Source organism: Bos indicus, chromosome 2, assembly GCF_029378745.1.
Source record: "Bos indicus isolate NIAB-ARS_2022 breed Sahiwal x Tharparkar chromosome 2, NIAB-ARS_B.indTharparkar_mat_pri_1.0, whole genome shotgun sequence".
NCBI classification, from domain to species: Eukaryota; Metazoa; Chordata; class Mammalia; order Artiodactyla; family Bovidae; genus Bos; species Bos indicus.
Window position 1 is genome coordinate 88,934,568 of NC_091761.1, and position 19,244 is coordinate 88,953,811.

Genomic DNA, 19,244 nt, shown 5'->3' on the forward strand with positions numbered 1-19,244 from the left:
TGCATAAACATGATTTATATGCAAGCACTACAATATACCAATTAAGGAGTTTCATTACTGTTATGCTGTAGAAAAATGAATATGCTGTCTTCCCTTCCATTCATCACTATCAAGCCGTTTTTGTCGAGCAGCTCACAATAGTCTAAGATCATAAAGTCTAAGAATGGAAGTTTTTTAAAACTCCTTCAGAGTTTCTCTGAAGAATGGATGATTAAGCAGAGACCTGAAAGATGCCACCAAGAGAAGGAGATGAAGAAAGGCAGGGTTGGGGAGGAAAGGTCTTCCAGCAACAGGAAGGGCATGTGCCAGAGCCCTGTGGTGAGGGGAGAGAGGAGCTCATACTTCCCAGGGTGTCTGTTAGGACGCTTGAATGAACTCACTGTAGTGATGCACTGGTGCTCTCCCTAATGTGCGGGGCACAGGGCACACTCTCGGGGTGTAAGTTACAAACAGCTCTCATCTGGAGGCTGCTGTCTGTCTACACACAGTGGTACCTTGAAAGCCCACACTTGACCTTTCTGCTTCTGCAGCAGGGATGGGACAGTGACACTGATTTTTCTGTGGCTCGTCAACTCTCCAGTGCCATTCCTCCCTCCTACCCTCCCTGTCTCCTAACACTCCCTCCTGGATTTTGCCCAGCACCCTCTGCCCTTGCCCAGCCCACAGAGTTGTTTCCCACCAGACACCCCTTCAGTGTGTATCTCTGTCCTTGTGTCTCTAAGAAATTTTCGTGGGACTTGTGAATGGCACTGATGAAATTGCTCAGAAAGTTGGACATGACACCAGGCACTGTGGGTATTTAGAAGGTGTTAGGCTCGGGGACTTCCCTGGTGGTCCAGTGGTTAGGACTCTATGATCTCGCTGCATGGGTTCGCTCCTTGGTCGAGGACCTAAGATCCTGCAAGCCTCAGGGAGCAGCCATAAAGGTGTTAGACACAGCCTTTCCGCTTGGACCTTCCTTTGAACTGGCTCTCAGCATGCTATGATGCTGTTTCCTTGCTGTCTGACAGCCTGTCAGCCTCCACTGTCCCATCCTCCTTTGCAACTTCCACATCCTCTTCCCTTAGTCTTCCCTTCCAGAAACCTGCTGCCTTGAAAGGACAAAAGAATACAGTGGAATTCTCAGGTTCACCTTACTGATTCTCACAGGAGAGGTCCTGGGGCACTGCCTGGGGCCAGCACCTTAATCCTGCTTTGCATCCAGCTCATATATTCTGAGCAGGGTCCTGATGCAGCAGAGATCCCTTGGCTCGCCTTGATGCATGAGTTTTGAAAGCAATCATACATAGCAGTGCTTGAATTACTAAGATGCTTGAGGACGGTCTTTTTGTTGAAATACCCAGAGGAGTGGAGGCATAGTTTGATGCCAACTTCACAGGCTTTTCACATCCTCCAGTTCAGTTCAGTTCCTCCAGTGGGCATTAAACAGATTAACAATTTATTGTGTGTGGCCTTCATCCCTCCTGTTGCTAGCCCAGGAGGCCTGAACTAACCGTGGTGTGAATGTCCAGCTTTGTTTAATACATGTTAGACCTAGGAATACAGATTATACCCCAAATGTCCATCTTGTAAACTCTCTGAGCACATAATTATGTTAACAAGTTTAATCAACAAAAATTAACTATAATCTTATAGCTGATAAAGAAATTAGCAAAGGCCCCTTCCTACACCATCTTCCTCACCCAGCACATGGACAAGCCACAGGGTCCATGGTCCTGTTTGGGGACTGAGGCCATGGGGATTGTGGAGGCTGTCATGGCTTTCTGACTGCAGTCTGCCCCGTCCCGTCCCTTGAAATCTAAAGACACCCCATCTGGTATCACGTGTACCTTGCATTAACTCAGGACTTGGAGACTCTAATCTTAGCCTTGTGGTTGATGGAGGGTGGGGAATCCTAAGTTCCTCTTCTCACCATTGTCATTTTCTTCTCTCTCCATCTGTGTTTCACTGTTTCCCCCATAAGCTCAACAGGTCCTCTCACCTTCTTCCTCTCAGCTCCCCCAAAAGAATGTAGGCTCCACAAGGATGGCAGGAATCTGTTTTTTTTAAATCCACAGCTGTATCCCCAGCCCCACCCTCAGCTAATATCTGTCCAGTGGCTGAATGATGTGTCAGTCTCTCCACAGACTAGAGTTTCCTCGTGCTCTTTGTGGCGTATCCTGTATAGCCACCCCAACTGGGCAACCCGGCTTCACAGTGCTGATGAAGAGAAGAGAGCAAGTCTCACATGACCTGCAGCCCATAAGTCAGCAGAGTCCCAGCCCCCTGGACTCCAGTTCCGTGTGTGCAGAAAGTCAAAAGCCCTGAGATTTGTGTTAGTTCAGGGACGTGGGCCAGACCCCCACATTCTCACCTGCACTCTGCCTTCAGGCTGTGACCTCTTCCCATCTCCTCAGCCCTGCACTGATGCAGACTTGACACTCAGCCACTTCCTCAGTCTGTGTGTGTGAGGGTCTATGGGGTGTGTGTGTGTGTGTGTGTGTGTATACACACACACTCAGACCACTCACACCAAGTGTGGTGAAGGTCTGGATGCCCCAAGCAAGGTTTACCTCACACACCTCACAGTGGACACCTCACAGTAGCACATGTGGTCCTCCTGCTTCTGGAAGCTCCTTTGCTCACCTCACTACCAGTCATTTCTCCCAGCCTCTTCACCCTTACACAGCTCCCACCGTCCTGGCTGACTCTCTCTCTTTTCATCTCCCTTTCTGTGTTGTTAAGTTGTGTCCGACTCTTTGCAAACCTGTGGCCTTCAGCACACCAGGCTTCCCTGTCTTTCACTATCTCCCAGAGTTTGCTCAAACTGATGTTCATGGAGTCAGTGGTGCTCTCCAACCATCTAATACTCTTTCGTCCCCTTCTCCTCCTGCCCTCAATCTTTACCAGCATCAGGGTCTTTTCCAATGAGTTGGCTCTTCACATCAGGTGGCCAAAGTACTGGAGCTTCAGCTTCAGCATCAGTCCTTCCAGTGAATGTTCAGGGTTGATTTCCTTCAAGATTGACTGTAAAAATTCAAAGCATTTTCTCAGGCAGAATAGCTTAGCATGTTGTCATCATTTGGGCTCCTGACCCCAGGTCTCTAGGTTCTCACCTAAGCTCCCTACCAGCTTATCCATTACCCTTGTTTTCCTAAACTAGCATAGAATTGCTCGCTCCATTCACTTGACCTCTATGTAGCTGCATTTGTGAACTTTACAGGAAAGCTAAATATACCTGATAATTGCAGGAGTACAAGCCTATTGACTTAACCCAGCATTTCATACAATTCATGAACATATGCTGGTTTATGATCTCCAAAAAGAAACACAAGAAACTCGTAGCAAATAGATACCTCCAGGCACGGGGACTAAGTAAACTGGGACAGGGATGGGATAAAGACTTTCTTCTCGCCGTCCATCTTTCTGCGTCATGTATTTCCTATGTTAACACCCTGACATCATATGTACTTAATGTCAATAAATTAGGCACAATCCTCTAATATGCTAATTCCACCAAAATGGTCATAGCCAGTGACCTTCAGCCACGTGTCTGCGCTTGATGGTTTAGGCTTGAAGCCCAGTTCTGGAGAATTTGCCATTCCTTGTTCACGTCAGCTCTTTCCATTAGGATTTCCTGGTTGGAAAGAGCCAAGCTCTTCAGCAAACAGTCATTACTCTCTAAGTGCTTAGGTTATATCACTGGTTGAGGAGCCCTAAACTCTTAGACATAGATACATCCCAGGAACCACTTCCTACCTTGACAAATACTACACAATATTTTCTCTTAAGGGGAAAAGACTTTCAACACACTTTAAATTTTAAAAGTACATCTGATGGAGAACAAAAAGTACATCTGTTGGAACAATCTGAGTATAATAAAGTAATAAGTGTATTGAAGTACATTAAATATGGGTTCGTAATTAAACTATACAAACCAGCAAAAAAAAAAATCATCTAATTGATTACTTTTGCAGGAACCAACTATTGTTTTGAAAACTGATAAATAAAAGGGGAGAACCAAGCATTTATCCTGACTCATCTATGCAAACTGTACTTCATGATAACCAAATAGTTGGTAAAGGAAATTTCTCTTTAGGGAAGTTTTCAGTAAATAAATGAAAGATTGAGAGAATTCAAATATTCTCATTTTTCAAATCCTGTTGATCTAGGCAATGACCACCAATAGCTACTAATATAATAATCATTAGAGATGTTCATTGTACTTCCTTTACATTTATTTTGAAATGTAGAAATCTGAGCACATTCAGGTTTTATTTTTTTTTTCAAGAGGAATATTTATAAGTATGTCCTGTTGTGTGTCTGCTGACAGAAGTATATGAGATCAGATCAGTCGCTCAGTTGTGTCCGACTCTTTGCGACCCCATGAATTGCAGCACACCAGGCCTCTCTGTCCATCACCAACTCCCGGAGTTCACCCAGACTCACATCCATCGAGTCAGTGATACCATCCAGCTATCTCATCCTCTGTTGTCCCCTTCTCCTCCCGCCCCTAATCCCTCCCAGCATCAGAGTCTTTTCCAGTGAGTCAGCTCTTCGCATGAGGTGGCCAAAGTACTGGAGTTTCAGCTTTAGCATCATTCCTTCCAAAGAAATCCCAGGGCTGATCTCCTTCAGAATGGACTGATTGGATGTCCTTGCAGTCCAAGGGACTCTCAAGAGTCTTCTCCAACACCACAGTTCCAAAGCATCAATTCTTCGGTGCTCAGCTTTCTTCACAGCCCAACTCTCACATCCATACATGACCACAGGAAAAACCATAGCCTTGACTAGACGAACCTTTGTTGGCAAAGTAATGTCTCTGCTTTTGAATATGCTATTTAGGTTGGTCATAACTTTTCTTCCAAGGAGTAAGCTTCTTTTAATTTCATGGCTGCACTCACCATCTGTAGTGATTTTGGAGCCCAGAAAAATAAAGTCTGACACTGTTTCCACTGTTTCCCCATCTATTTCCCATGAAGTGGTGGGACCGGATGCCATGATCTTCGTTTTCTGAATGTTGAGCCAAAATCACTGCAGATGGTGACTGCAGCCATGAAATTAAAAGACGCTTACTCCTTGGAAGGAAAGTTATGACCAACCTAGATAGCATATTCAAAAGCAGAGACATTACTTTGCCAACAAAGGTTCGTCTAGTCAAGGCTATGGTTTTTCCTGTGGTCATGTATGGATGTGAGAGTTGGACTGTGAAGAAGGCTAAGTGCTGAAGAATTGATGCTTTTGAACTGTGGTGTTGAAGAACACTCTTGCGAGCCCCTTGGACTGCAAGGAGATCCAACCAGTCCATCCTAAAGGAGATCAGCCCTGGGATTTCTTTGGAAGGAATGATGCTAAAGCTGAAACTCCAGTACTTTGGCCACCTCATGCAAAGAGTTGACTCACTGGAAAAGACTCTGATGCTGGGAGGGATTGGGGGTGGGAGGAGAAGGGGACGACAGAGGATGAGATGGCTGGATGGCACCACTGACTCGATGGACGTGAGTCTGAGTGAACTCCAGGAGTTGGTGATGGACAGGGAGGCCTGGCGTGCTGCGATTCATGGGGTCGCAAAGAGTCGGACACAACTGAGCAACTGATCTGATCTGATCTGATCTGAAGCCAACTTTTTCATTCTCCACTTTCACTTTCATCAAGAGGCTTTTGAGTTCCTCTTCACTTTCTGCCATAAGGGTGGTGTCATCTGCATATCTGAGGTTATTGATATTTCTCCCGGCAGTCTTGATTCCAGCTTGTGTTTCTTCCAGTCCAGCGTTTCTCATGATGTGCTCTGCATATAAGTTAAATAAAGCAGGGTGACAATATACAGTCTTGACAAACTCCTTTTCCTATTTGGAACCAGTCTGTTGTTCCATGTCCAGAACTGTTGCTTCCTGACCTGCATACAAATTTCTCAAGAGGCAGGTCAGGTAGTCTGGTATTCCCATCTCTTTCAGAATTTTCCACAATTTATTGTGATCCACACAGTCAAAGGCTTTGGCATAGTCAATAAAGCAGAAATAGATGTTTTTCTGGAACTCTCTTGCTTTTTCCATGATCCAGCAGATGTTGGCAATTTGATCTCTGGTTCCTCTGCCTTTTCTAAAACCAGCTTAAACATCAAGAAGTTCACAGTTCACATATTGCTGAAGCCTGGCTTGGAGAATTTTGAGCATTACTTTACTAGCGTGTGAGATGAGTGCAATTGTGTGGTAGTTTGAGCATTCTTTGGCATTGCCTTTCTTTGGGATTGGAATGAAAACTGACCTTTTCCAGTCCTGTGACAGAAGTATATAACATAAAATAATTTCTCCTGAAATAAGAAACAAATCTGAATTTAATCAAATTTCTATATTGTAGCAAATTTATAGAAAATAGAAAAGATTGGGTTAAATAATACCATGGACGTGCAGTCTGCAAAATTAAGACCTTGAATAACTCTACAGGACACGTAGCCTGGTTTTTTTTTTTAACAAATAAATTTCAAAGGAAAAAAAATAAAGAGAAATAGGAGGAAATGTATAGATTACAATGGATATAGGGGACAGTCAACCAATTGTCATGAATAGGCCTCATTTAGATCCTGGTTCAAACAGTTAAAAAATAAAAAACTATGGAGCAATTAGGAAATTTTGAATACTGAGTATATATCTGATAACATTAAATTATTGTTAATGTTTTTAGGTATTGTAGTAATACTGTGGTTACATCCCCCCAAAGTTTTTATCTTTGAGCTATCTATATTGAAATATTTATGGTTGAGATGAAAACTTTAAAAGTCTGGCATCTCTACTTATATACACATAAAAATCTGTGAGAAGATATATAAGTGATTTGTGATGTGTTGATTCTGGAAGGGGAGCAAGGAGTTAGGATGAGAGAGGAACTTTTGGACAGATAATTATTACTTTTCCAGATCATACCTTTTCAAAGGACTAACCAATAAGTACATTAAATATAATGGAAAAGGTTAATTTGACCTTGAAATGCTTATTTGGGTGAACGAGAAAGCATGGACTCAATATAGAACATGTGGATGGATTGACCCAGACCCATGTTTCCTAGGACCCTCTGCATCAGAACTGGGCCCTCTCTCTCCCTCCCAGACCGATTCTGGCAGAGTGAACCATAGCGACATTTGAGAATTACAGGCCTTGATAAACTGAGTGCCAGATTTTTAGATACTTATTATATTGTTTTGGAACTTTGAAAATTCATAGGGCAAAAATACTCCCAAATTGAAATTCAAAGCAGTGCAATTCCGAAAGTCTGAAAAGGCTTGTGTTTTTAGATTTGCTGACAATGATTTAATCAGCAGATGTCACTGTGTAACACTGGGAGCATCCCTACCATGTTGCCTCATTTTTGGAAAGGCAGAGCCTGCTGCTGGCATTGTAACATAGAAATATTTATGGTAATCTTGTATTTTGTTTAATGAAAATAATTTTTCTTTTATTTCCTGTGCCTATTAAAAGTTTATCTTTGATTAACCATTCTTTGCTTTTGTTTTTTTTTCCCCCCAGCATCATTGACAAAGAAGTTTCATTAATGGCAGAAATGGATAAAGTTAAAGAAGAAGCCAGTAAGTAGACACATGGTTGTTCGATAAGGAGCCTCCCAATCAGAAGTAATCAATAGGTCAGATGACAGTGATATAGATTCTGAATAAAAGTGAAAGCGTTAGTCGCTCAGTCATGTCCGACTCTTTGTGACCCCATGGACTGTAGCCCACCTGGCTCCTCTGTCCATGGACTTCTGCAGGCAAGAATACTGGAGTGGGTAGCCATTCCCATCTCCAGGGGGTCTTCCTGGCCCAGGGACTGAACACAGGTCTCCTTCATTGCAGGCGGATTCTTTACCATCTAAGTCAGATTCTGAGTGGGGGCCAAAAGGATGGAACAGAAGCACCCACTGAGCAGAGGGCAGAATGCATGCAGCAAAAAATAGGTGTCACTTGGGTTTATTTAAAGTCCAGGAGACTTTTGTGCCTAAATAGGACTACTTATAATTAACTGGGTTTAAAATGATATTGAATATCAAATTTTTAAAATATAAGTTTTTAAGCCTTATAGTTTACAAATATTGCTATTTTACTTGTACAATCCTTTTCACTTGTTCTTTCAACTCGCTCAAGTTTACCAAATTCAGTTCCCCTAAAAAATTTGTTCTATTTGAAAGTTACTTCAATTCCCCTTAATATTTTGAATTACATTTGTAAATTTAATATAGCTTATTTTTTCAAGCACTTCAGAAACCTGAGAAGGCAAACTCACAAAGCTAACCAGCAAAGTATTCCAAGCTCTTAAGCAACACTTACAAGATTAATAATTCCCTGGTGACTCAAATGGTAAAGAATCTGCCTGTAATGCAGAAGACCTGGGTTCAATTCCTGGGTCGAGAAGATCCCCTGGAGAAGGGAATGGCAATCCACTCCAGTATTCTTGCCTGGAGAATTCCATAGACAGAGGAGCCTGGTGGGCTGCAGTCCATGGGGTTGCAAAGAGTGGGACACCACTGAGCAACTAACACTTTCACTTTCAGAGATGTACTAAATGAAATTCTCTTAAAACACTCCAATTCTGTTTACAAACTCAGTCAGATTCACTGACACCTAACAACTTAACACTCCAAAAGAAATGTTTTAAATTGAAATCACAAGTGAGATTGCTTTAAGATACAGAATATTCTATATATAAAATAATGAACACACATAGGCAGTCTTGATCATTACAAAATTTTTTCTAAATTTAACACAAAATATTAGTACTCTGGGTTTGATTTATTTTACTATTTTTACACCTATTTCTAAACCTTTCTACTGTTGTAAAGTTGCTCAACAGCCAGTAGGGTGGATTTGCCATCTCAGATAGGCTGAGATTCATAAGTTGGAAATTTCAGCTGAGACAAGACTGCTTAGTCAAATTCAACACAAGTGGACATGTTGATCCCTCTTTTATTTTTAAATTCATCTGCTTTGTTAATGGGAAACCTAAGACCATATTTTTCAGCTGGGATTTAGTTTTACAATTTTTATCTTCTAGGCATTTTAAATTCTTCATCCTTTCCCAAATCTTATCTCATAAATTGGATAAATGGCAGTCTGCATCCCCAATCAGCTTTCAGCTAAGTTCCTGTACTTTTGACTTCAGTGCTTTTTTTTTTTTTTTTAATCAGTGGAGGATCAGACCAAATTCTTCATTCTTTTAATATTTTTCTTGCCTGGCCCTTGGCCATAATTCAGTAGTCATTTTATGAAAAATAGCTATCATTATTTTTGTTAGATGACTTTTCTAAATAATTTTAAACAACATTTTAGAATCTAAAATACAGCAGGTTTTATTAAATAAAACTAAATATGATCCAGGGTTAAGCTATGGAATATTTAGATATTTTCACAATCCCTTTGATTGTGAAAATATTTTATTTTTATGGAATTTGTTGATTTCTTCAGTAGCAGTAGATTACCCCATGACGGGATTTTCCCTGTTTCTTGGGTACAGCTTATTTTCAGTTCCATTTCCTAATGACAAAAATGCTAACTTCCAACGCAAACACAAATGTTTCTCTAGCACCAAAATAGAAAGTTACTAGCACATCATTTTCTCAGAGGTTAACAGAAGGCTTCAGATTTCAAGTGTTCATTCTTCCTCCTTGGGACAATAGTATTCGATCCCAAGACCTGTGGGATTTGGGGCATCTCTGGAGAGCATCCCTATTTTTAAAACTGATTCAGTCAGTGAGCATTTACTGTGTGCTCTGTATGTGCTAAGCACTGGTGGAGAGTGGGACACGCAGCAGACAGATAGGTCTGGAACTGCAGACTCAGAACCGTCAGGCTAGCTGAACCAGCGAGATGGGTTCACAGGATACCCCTAACTTCAAGAATCTGTCCTGGGGTAGAACTGCCCAGCGCCCTGGGGAAGCCAGTTCACTTACCTTGGAGGTGAACAGAACTGAAATCACATCCAAGTTCCACCCATTTTACTGGCTGTGTGACCTTGAACTATTCTGTGATGTTCTCAAAGCCAGATTCCTTATCAGAAAAGGGGACATAACACACGCAGCTACCAAGCACTTAAAATGTGGCTAGGCTAAATTGAAATGTGCTGAATGTAAAATGCACACTAGTTTTCAAAGACTGAATATCTTAAAAAAAAAAAAAAGTAAATATCACACCCATAATTTCTGTATGGCTGACCTGTTGAAAGAATGATATATTGTGATATACTAGGTTAAATAGAAAGTTATTAAAATTAAAAATAAAAGGAAAGGGGGGCATAACATTTGTGTCTATCTCAAATAGTTACTGTAAAGAGAGAAGAAGACACATGTCGGACACTTGGCACAGTGCCTGATGCAGTGTGTCCAAAAGAGAAAGCCCATCTTAGTAAAGAAGTTAGTTCAACCCCCTGAGAAAAACAGGGGTCAGATGGTAAGTTATGCAGCCTCTCAGGTGACACACGTATGTGTGAGAAGAAGAAACCATTAAATCTCTCTATAAAGTACTGAACTGTCTTTGTGCGTGCTAAGTCACTTCAGTCGTGTCCAACTCTTTGCGACCCTGTTGACCACACCCCACCAGGCTACTCTGTCAATGAGATTCTCCAGGCAAGATTTCTGGAGTGGGTTGTCATGCCCTCTTCCAGAGGATCTTCCTGACCCAGGGATCGAACCCGCATCTCTTGCGTCTCCTGCATTGGCAAGCGGGTTCTTTACCACTGCACCACACGGGAAGCCCCAGATTGTCTTTACAACCACCATTTGAGCCTCCTTATCTATGGTCTCAAGATGTTTTCCACATTTTCCATTTCCTGCACATGATATAAGCCACATTTCCCTAATCATAACGTAAGCTTCTCCATTCCTCATGACACCTAACACAAAGCTGGGAAGACTGTAAGTACTTAATTGTGTTAGTGAATCATTATAGTTAATTCAGTATCCATGGGCTGTGGGATCCAGTATTAGTGAGCATTAATGCAACTGCAATAAGAGAATAGATAAATATATCTCACTTTATTAATAGTATTTTTAGTTAGGGTTTTTTAGTATACTAGTCAAAACAGTTCACATAGGCTATTTCATTTAGTTCCATAATAATCCTGTGAGGGGTATACAGTTATTACATATTACAGATGAAGAAACTGAAGATGCTGTAGTGCTATGATCTCAAACTTTGGCTGCCCAGAGAATTGGAGGCCTAGACAAGCATGTTCCCAGAGTGTCGAATTTACTAGAAATGGGAAGAAAACATTATATTAATGGAACACAGATTTATTATGAAGCAAAATGCAAAATTCACCAGAATTTTTAAGGAATCAAAAGGATTTCAAAGACACTTTGTGTTTAAAGAGCTACTTCTGCCCCAGCTCCTGGTCCCCTACCCGCCAGGATTTCAAGTACACACTCTGCTAAGGAGTATTATTCAAGAAGCCCTGAAATTTTCTATGGTTCAGGTAATATGAACAAGCTTCTAATGTATTCCAGAAACTTGAAGGAAAGTATAAATCCTATTGAGGAAATGGATTTCAGCATACCAGATGACTGTTTATAAAACTACATAAATAATATTAATCGAGTCTTGAATGCAGTGAAAATCTAAAGCCATATGGAACTGTCTCTTTCTACAAATTTCTCAAAGGATGGTGCTTTCAAAGCATTCTATTTTAAATTATAGGATCAATGAATTTTAGGAACTGATCTGTTTTGGTTTTGCTTTCTGTTTCTGTCATTGATTTTTCCGAGGTGAAAATGTTGACTTCTCCCCCAGAAAATATTGGCTTTTGATCTCAAGTTTTAGGGCTTTTTCATAATGGAAATCTTTGAAATGTTAATGAGACTATATGTAAAACTCATCCCAACACTTGCTGATGCAAAGTATTCATTCCCATGCACATTTGCATGAGTGTAAACTCGGAATTTATTGGTGATCTTGCACCTGCATTCCTATTTTAGGGCCCATTTATATCTATTTCTACCAAATCTTTTGTTTGGTATGAATGCCCAAATTCTACGTAATCAAAAAGAACAATCACCCCTAATTGTCACCAGTCCCACAAATGATCCGTTAAGAAAAAGTCAGATCTGTTTAACTGTGTAGTCACTCGGGGTCTACTGACCCCTTACTAGCTGCTCATCAAATCTGGACCTTCAGAATTTCTCATTTATCTTACTTTGCCAGAGGAAAGCACCTCATTTCATCTTCCTCCTCAAGAATCATTTTCTCATTCGCTAGGCTTTAGTCCCACCCATATGTTGAATTATAATGGGAAATAATTGATTAATCAAAGGTATGCCTGAGTGTATGCTAAGTCACTTCATCTGTGTCCAACTCTTTGTGACCCATGGATTGTAGCCTGCCAGGCTCCTTTGTCCACGGGATTCTCCAGGCAGGAATACTGGAGTGGGTTGCCATTACCCTCTGCAGGGAATTTACCCACCCCGGGATTGAACCTGCATATCTCATGTCTCCTGCATTGGACATCTTTACCACTAGCACCACCTGGGAAGCCCAATCGAAGGTATGAGTCCTAGGTATTCTTAAGTGGCCCTGTAGAAAAGGAACTTCTGCCTTTCTTTGCGTATTCCTGTTAAGTAATGCACTGATCCATTCATTGGAATCTTTCATTCAGCAAACATATTGGGCACGCACTGTGTCCTAGGTCCTAGTAATCATAAATACAAAGAACTAAATGTGCAGTTTCTGAATTGGAAATGCCCACAGGGGCCAGGAAGGTAACATTAGTGAGTCAAACAGGGTGCGTGGGGGCAGAGGAGCAGTGGACTAGGGCACACTGGGTGTCATGCTCCATGTAAACATGGCAGCGACCCCTCAGCTCTAATGGTTTTGATATGGGAGTGCTTGGCCAACTGTGGCCAGAAATAACAGCCGGAAATCCAGCTTTTAAATGGAATATCTTAATTTTCAAATATGGGCAATTTATTTGTAAACGTAATGTGTGGACCTGATGCAAAGAGCCGACTCATTGGAAAATACCCTGAGGTTGGGAAAGATTGAGGACAGGAGGAGAAGGGCATAATAGGGGATGAGATGGCTGGATGGTATCACGGATTCAATGGACATGAGTTTGAGCAAACTCTGGGAGATCGTGAAGGACAGGAAAGCCTGGCGTGCTGCAGTTCATGGGGGTCTCAAAGAATCGGATACACCTGAGCGACTGAACAACAACAACGTGTGGACCAAACAAAATATATGTACCCTGTCACCAAAAGTGATAGTGGGCTACCTTTTTGTGACTTCCAGTGTGACTGGGTAACCTGGGACATCATTCAGTAATACGATGAAAATTCCTTTGCCTCCCATCATCAGGACAAGCTTTCTCCAGCTCCTCTGTATCCTGAAATGCTACCAGGCACAGCTCAGCCTCTGCCCAGCTACATGGTATTGTAAATGGGAGGCAGGGGGCATCCCAGTAAATAATCAAAGCATGATTAGAGTAGTCTGGCAGATGATTAGGCTTTAAGAGTTACAGATCAGTTATTTTACTGACATCTTGACACTGGTATCAGCATAAAAAAGATGTTCCTCAGCCTGTCTGAAGAATGGTTTATGGTTTGCAGGAAATATTAACTCTTGATTGATTCTGAACATCTTTGGGGGTTTTTGAAGTGACTATTTTGGACATTTATCAATTAAGAACTCTTAGAATGGGAAATCACATTGTTTGCTGGGCATGTGCTCTGTGAATCTGGTCTAATAAAGCAGTTGACCTTTGTTCAGCTGAGACAGGAATGTGAATTCCGTGTGCATATCCTATTAGTTAGATGGACTTTTGTTATAACTCAAAATCTTTGTCCAAAAGAAATGAAGGCAATTCATATGTGACTGGAATGAGAGAACTGCAAGTCTATGTATTATAAAATCAAACTTCTTATTTAAATCTCACCCAATGCATTTGTATTCATTGCTTTGATTGCTTTGAGCTCCATGATCTTTTGGGGAACATACACAAACATATAAATTAACCTGTGCGCTTGTACATCTACTTGAACCTTTAGTTCATCTGGCAAGTGTGTGAAATGTGATGCTGAAAACTCCTTTGTATCTTCTCTGTATGTGCAGATGCTAAAGAGTGCACATGAATTCAGTTCAAGCAGGCTTTGACTCTCTCTGGAAATTTTTCCATTGTGGACACGTAACAAAAACAAGACACTGTGGTCTGCAACTTCTCTTTGGTTGCAAAATGGAAACAAATCTGCAGAGTAGCAAAAGCAGAGGCATTTTCTAGCTCACAGAAAGCTAATAAAGGAAAACTGTTATGTCGTATTTCAATAACACAGCTAGTTGCCCTACATGAATATGTGTTAAGTTCAGAGAGTCCAATGTTCAAGTTTAATAGTACAGCACACACACAAGAATGGCTTTTGCTTAGTGCACTCCTGTCTTTGCAGCATCATTCAGATAGGATTTGTACGTTTCTTTTCTTGGAGATTGTTGTTCTGAGTAATGCACAAATCTGAAAGTCCAAATTAAGTAAGTGAGATCAGGTGCCAGTGGGGAAAATGAAGAAGATTGTGGGTGTACAGTGAATCAGAAAGGACCATGTTTGGTTTGACGCTTGGTGGATAAAGACATATGAAAATGAGTGGTTGGTGCTGAGCACCCAGAGACAGCCCACCTCAGTGACCAATTCAGAAAACAGCCATAGCCCAACAAAGTGATCAGTCTGCAGACGGAAAACTAATCCAAGAAATTAGGTCATTTAATATGTCTAAATCCTTGGCGTTAACGTATTATTCCTTCTTATTCGGCAGTGGAAATCCTGACTGCTCGTCAAAAGAAAGCAGAAGAACTAAAAAGACTTACTGATCTAGCCAGTCAGATGGCAGAGATGCAGCTGGCCGAACTCAGGGCAGAAATTAAGGTCAGTTCTAAAATATCACAGCCTGAACCCTGAGCCAGAGTTCTGATCCCTATTATGTTTGTTCTGCATCCACAGAGCACTGCTCTCTGAGGATCTAAATCAGACACCCCGCTCTCTTTCACAGGGTTGAAATTGAGAATACAGAAGGGTAAAGAACCACCTAATCACTGTATTTAAATATACTATGGGTTGAAGGGATATAGCATTACAGAGGAGAGGTACAGGCTATTGAAAGTGACCCAAATAAAATGTATTCAACCATAAATTATATCTGGGAAAGGGGATATTATTTTCACCATATGTAATTTATGCATATAAACCGCACACATGTGAACACAAAGTATGAACCTAGTATAACAGTGAGGATTCTAAAGAACGCGCAATATGTGGCAACTTCTTCCCTGTATCCTTTTCTAGCTTACTTGCCCTTTTATTAAGAATACCATGCACAAATATGTATTTATTGGATTTCTTCAATGGCACACAACAGAAGCTGACTCTGCTAACCTCTGGAACAAGTAGAATTGGAAAAAATACGAAAGTAGCTCCCCAAAGCAAAGTGTGCTCTGAAGACTCCAGGCTACAACTGGGCAGGAATGTAGGCAGCAGTAATTACCAGACACTCTTCCAGGCACCATCCGAGTGTGACCTCCAGATGTCATCACCCCCTGAGCCATCCCCCTCTTGATTCAAATCCCAGAGAGAGACTCTGAACTGCCTCCATTTGGGTCACATCTGCCATTTGGCCAAGAGAGGTCTTGATTGACAGATCCACCAATGCTGTGAATCTTCAAAATTGTGTTGGGGTACAGTTACCAGAAGGAGAAGTTGTCACCAGAAAGGCAGAAAAAGTATCTACAACAAGATAGGAAGTCACAGTTAATAAATTTGCCATACCCTCTTTTTCTCTAGTATACTAAACATACACATATACGCATGCACCCCTGCTTCTGACCAACTTCCAGGGAACCGGGGAGCTCTGAAGTCACATTTGTGTGTGTTAGTCACTCAGTCGTGTCCAACTCTTTGTGACCCCATGGACTGTAGCCCACCAGGCTCCTCTGTCCATGGAATTCTCCAGGCAAGAATACTGGAGTGGGTTGCCATTTCCTTCTCCAGGGGATCTTCCCAACCCAGAGATTGAACCTGGGTCTCCCACGTTGAAGGCAGACACATTTGCTGCTAGCTTTCTAAATAGGGTTATCTGCCCATCCCAGCATAAAAGTGGTTGGGGATAGTAGAAAGTGGCAAGTAACTCTTTGGTCCCCTCTGTCCTGGTTAGACATGAAAGGGAGCCCTGTGGAGGTGAGGACTTCCCCTGAAGCTTCTGAAAAGTTCTAGAGGTCTTTCCCTTCTCACCTGCCCTCCTGGTCTTTGTTGCCTCCAACCAGTCGATTGTAATGGCCTCCCCAACCAGCCTTTCTGCCTCCACTGTCTTCCTCCAGCTCAGTCATTCACCCTAAGACTGGAGTTGTTAGAGCAGATCTGGTCTTCCCCACTGAGGGCTACTCTTCCATTCAGAACAAAATCCACCACCAGACTCCAGTATACATTGTGTGAGCACGTGTGCTAAGTCACGTCAGTCGTGTCCAACTCTTTGTGACCCCATGGACTGTAGCCCGCCAGGCTCCTCTATCCACAGGGATTCTCCAGGCAAGAACACTGGAGTGGGTTGCCATGCCCTCCTCCAGGGTATTTTCCCAACCCAGGGATCAAACCTGCGTCTCCTGCATTAGCAGGCAGGTTCTTTAGCACTAGTGCCACCTAGGAACCCCCAGTAGGTTCTGACCATTGCTAATTAGTTTCAGTAGAAGAAACCCTTCATCTTGTGGACACAGATGCACTTCCAATGTCACGGACATTCTCTGGTCCCCAAGCAGATTAGAATAGAGAGTGGGGCTGGCTGGTGAAACCTGTCCTGATAACCAGAAAGACATCCTGGAAGGCAAAACAAATAACAAACACTTATTTTGATGACTATGAAATTGCCAGCTTCCTGCTCTATTGAAATCCACTCATCTTCTAAGTTTCATTTCTACCTATCAAAACCCTACTCTTCGTAAAATGGTTGATAGCTCAGGCTTTGGAATGCAACAGCCCAGCTCTTGCAAACTTGGATTAATTACGTATTCTCTTAGATTCTTAGAACCTCATTTCCCCCTCTGTAAATCAGAGTTAATAACAGTACTGACTTCATAATAATGTAATCAGATAAAAATGAGATTATCTGTTAAGAATTTGGCCCATGTCTGGTAAGTGTTCAATATTTTTTTAATGTTCCAGTTCAAATGCTTCCTCTTACATAACTCTTTCCCTAATTCCCCTCAGCAGGAAATAATTTCTTTCCCTTTCATATTCCTAAAGCACCTACTACATTCTACCTTATATTTTATTTTATGATATCTGTCTCTCTTGCCACATGGTGAACTCCCTGGTAAACTCACAGAGGGACTGAGTCATAGTTATTTCTGTATTTCTCCCTCTGTCATCTGCACATAGATCTTAATTTTAAATGAACTGAGAAGTAATCTCTTTACCACTTCCCTTAACAGCACTTGAAATTCTACCATTCAAGATAATGGTTTCTAGTTACTAAAGGCTTTTTGGACTTACTAAGTGTGCTAAGTTGTTTCAGTCGTGTCTGACTCTTTGCGACCCTGTGGACTGTAGCCCACCAGGTTCCTCTGTCTGTGGGATTCTCCAGGCAAGAATACAGGAGTGGGTTACCACGCCCTCCTCCAGGGGATCTTCCCAACCCAGCGATCGAACCCATGTCTTTACGTCTCCTGCATTGGCAGGCAGGTTCTTTACCACTTCCTGGTCCCCTATTAAAAATGGAGATGGATGTCTAGGAAGGTTGACACACTTTCTCATGAGGAATGATAGCTGAGCAGGCCATTGGGCAGATTAGCAAGACGGCCAGAAGGGAATCCCATAACTTACAACAGGACAGGAAGTGCCAGAAAGAGGGCGTAGGATGCTGAAAGGTTAAGTAGATGAGTCCAGACACTCATCTTGCCTGAACCACAGTTTTGTCTAAGCCCACGTAGGGTAAAGACAGGACCTGCATGAGTTCCCAAGAACAAGAAGGTGATTGTGCTCCAGGACAAAGCCAAGCCCGCTTGAAAGGCACCCCCCAGCACAGAGTTGCCCTGCTCCCCACCTGGTGATGCTCTCACACCGACAGCAGGGGCGGGAGAACAGAGAGAATGGATCAACAGCGTGTCTCAGTCATTTCTGTCATCATGGGGTTCTGTCTCTTCCCCGCAGCACTTTGTCAGCGAGCGTAAATATGATGAAGAGCTCGGGAAAGCTGCCCGGTTCTCCTGTGACATTGAACAGCTCAAGGCCCAAATCATGCTCTGCGGAGAAAGTGAGTTCTGCATACTTGCTAAATAATTCTGTGTGAGTAAGGCTGGCACTATTGGAGTCAATATGGGAAATGTCAGGTGTGTGGTCCCCCAGGGGCCTGAAGTGAGGTCTAAAGAGGTTTAATGATCTAAGGTCATGACATGAGTCACTAAAAATGTCAAGATCTGAACTTCGAGTCTTCAAATGCCACTGCCCATCAGTAAATCCCCAGGATTTATTAAGCAGAACAGAACAGGTCAACTAGTTTATACCTTTTGCAAACTTTTCTTAAGCATTGCCGGATCAAGTGTCTCTGATTTCAAAAGTCTGGTTCTACAGAGACCTGTTATGGGAAGAGCAAGTCTTCCTAATAAGTCTGGGAACAATGGGCTATTGTCGTGAAAGGCCCAGCTGTCTGTGTGTGTGTGTGTGTGTGTGTGTGACACACGCACTGCTCAGCAGTTCCCAAGCCTCTCCCTTAATTAGAGCAGTTAACGTGCAACAAAATTGGCTGATTCTTTCCCCCCTGCTCCAGCCCACCCACTGAGGGAGGTGGGAACCTGCATTAAAGTGGCTCCAAGGACAGTCACAAGGAGGTAGGAAGGACAGATGAAGGACATGGAATATCCACAGCCTCTTAGTGAGCTAAGAAATGGAGATCTGACTGCACTTTTTTTTTTTCAAAGTGGAAATTGCATTTTTTCTCTGAGTATAAAAAATACAATCTTGATCTAAAAATTACACAGCCATATTAAACAGAACGTGACATTACTTTCGAGGCTCATTCACACTTTTATGCACATATATCTATTGTGTAAATTATGCAGTGTACTTAATTATACTGCATCTTATTTACTATACTACATGACATACATATATAGTAAGAGAATTTGCTCTTATCATTTCACAATATATGGTTGACATTTTTCCACGTCAATATATTTTAACCCATAATTTACTTAAATATAATTGACATAAACAGTCCCAGGATTGTGGCCATTTAGATTGCTTCCATCTTCTCACCATTAAAAT

General features: G+C 42.0%; 1 protein-coding gene across 8 annotated transcripts in view; it reads left to right on the top strand.

Annotated features, from left to right (window-relative positions):
• The window catches only part of SPATS2L (spermatogenesis associated serine rich 2 like), a 191,302-nt gene that overhangs the window by 167,023 nt on the left and 5,035 nt on the right, over positions 1–19,244 (top strand). For all 8 annotated transcript variants that reach the window (XM_070800186.1, XM_019974579.2, XM_019974573.2 and 5 more), the window contains 3 exons: positions 7,500–7,558; positions 14,752–14,861; positions 18,132–18,234. In XM_070800186.1, the coding sequence (XP_070656287.1) occupies positions 7,500–7,558; positions 14,752–14,861; positions 18,132–18,234 (272 nt within the window). The remainder of the gene's footprint in view (positions 1–7,499; positions 7,559–14,751; positions 14,862–18,131; positions 18,235–19,244) is intronic.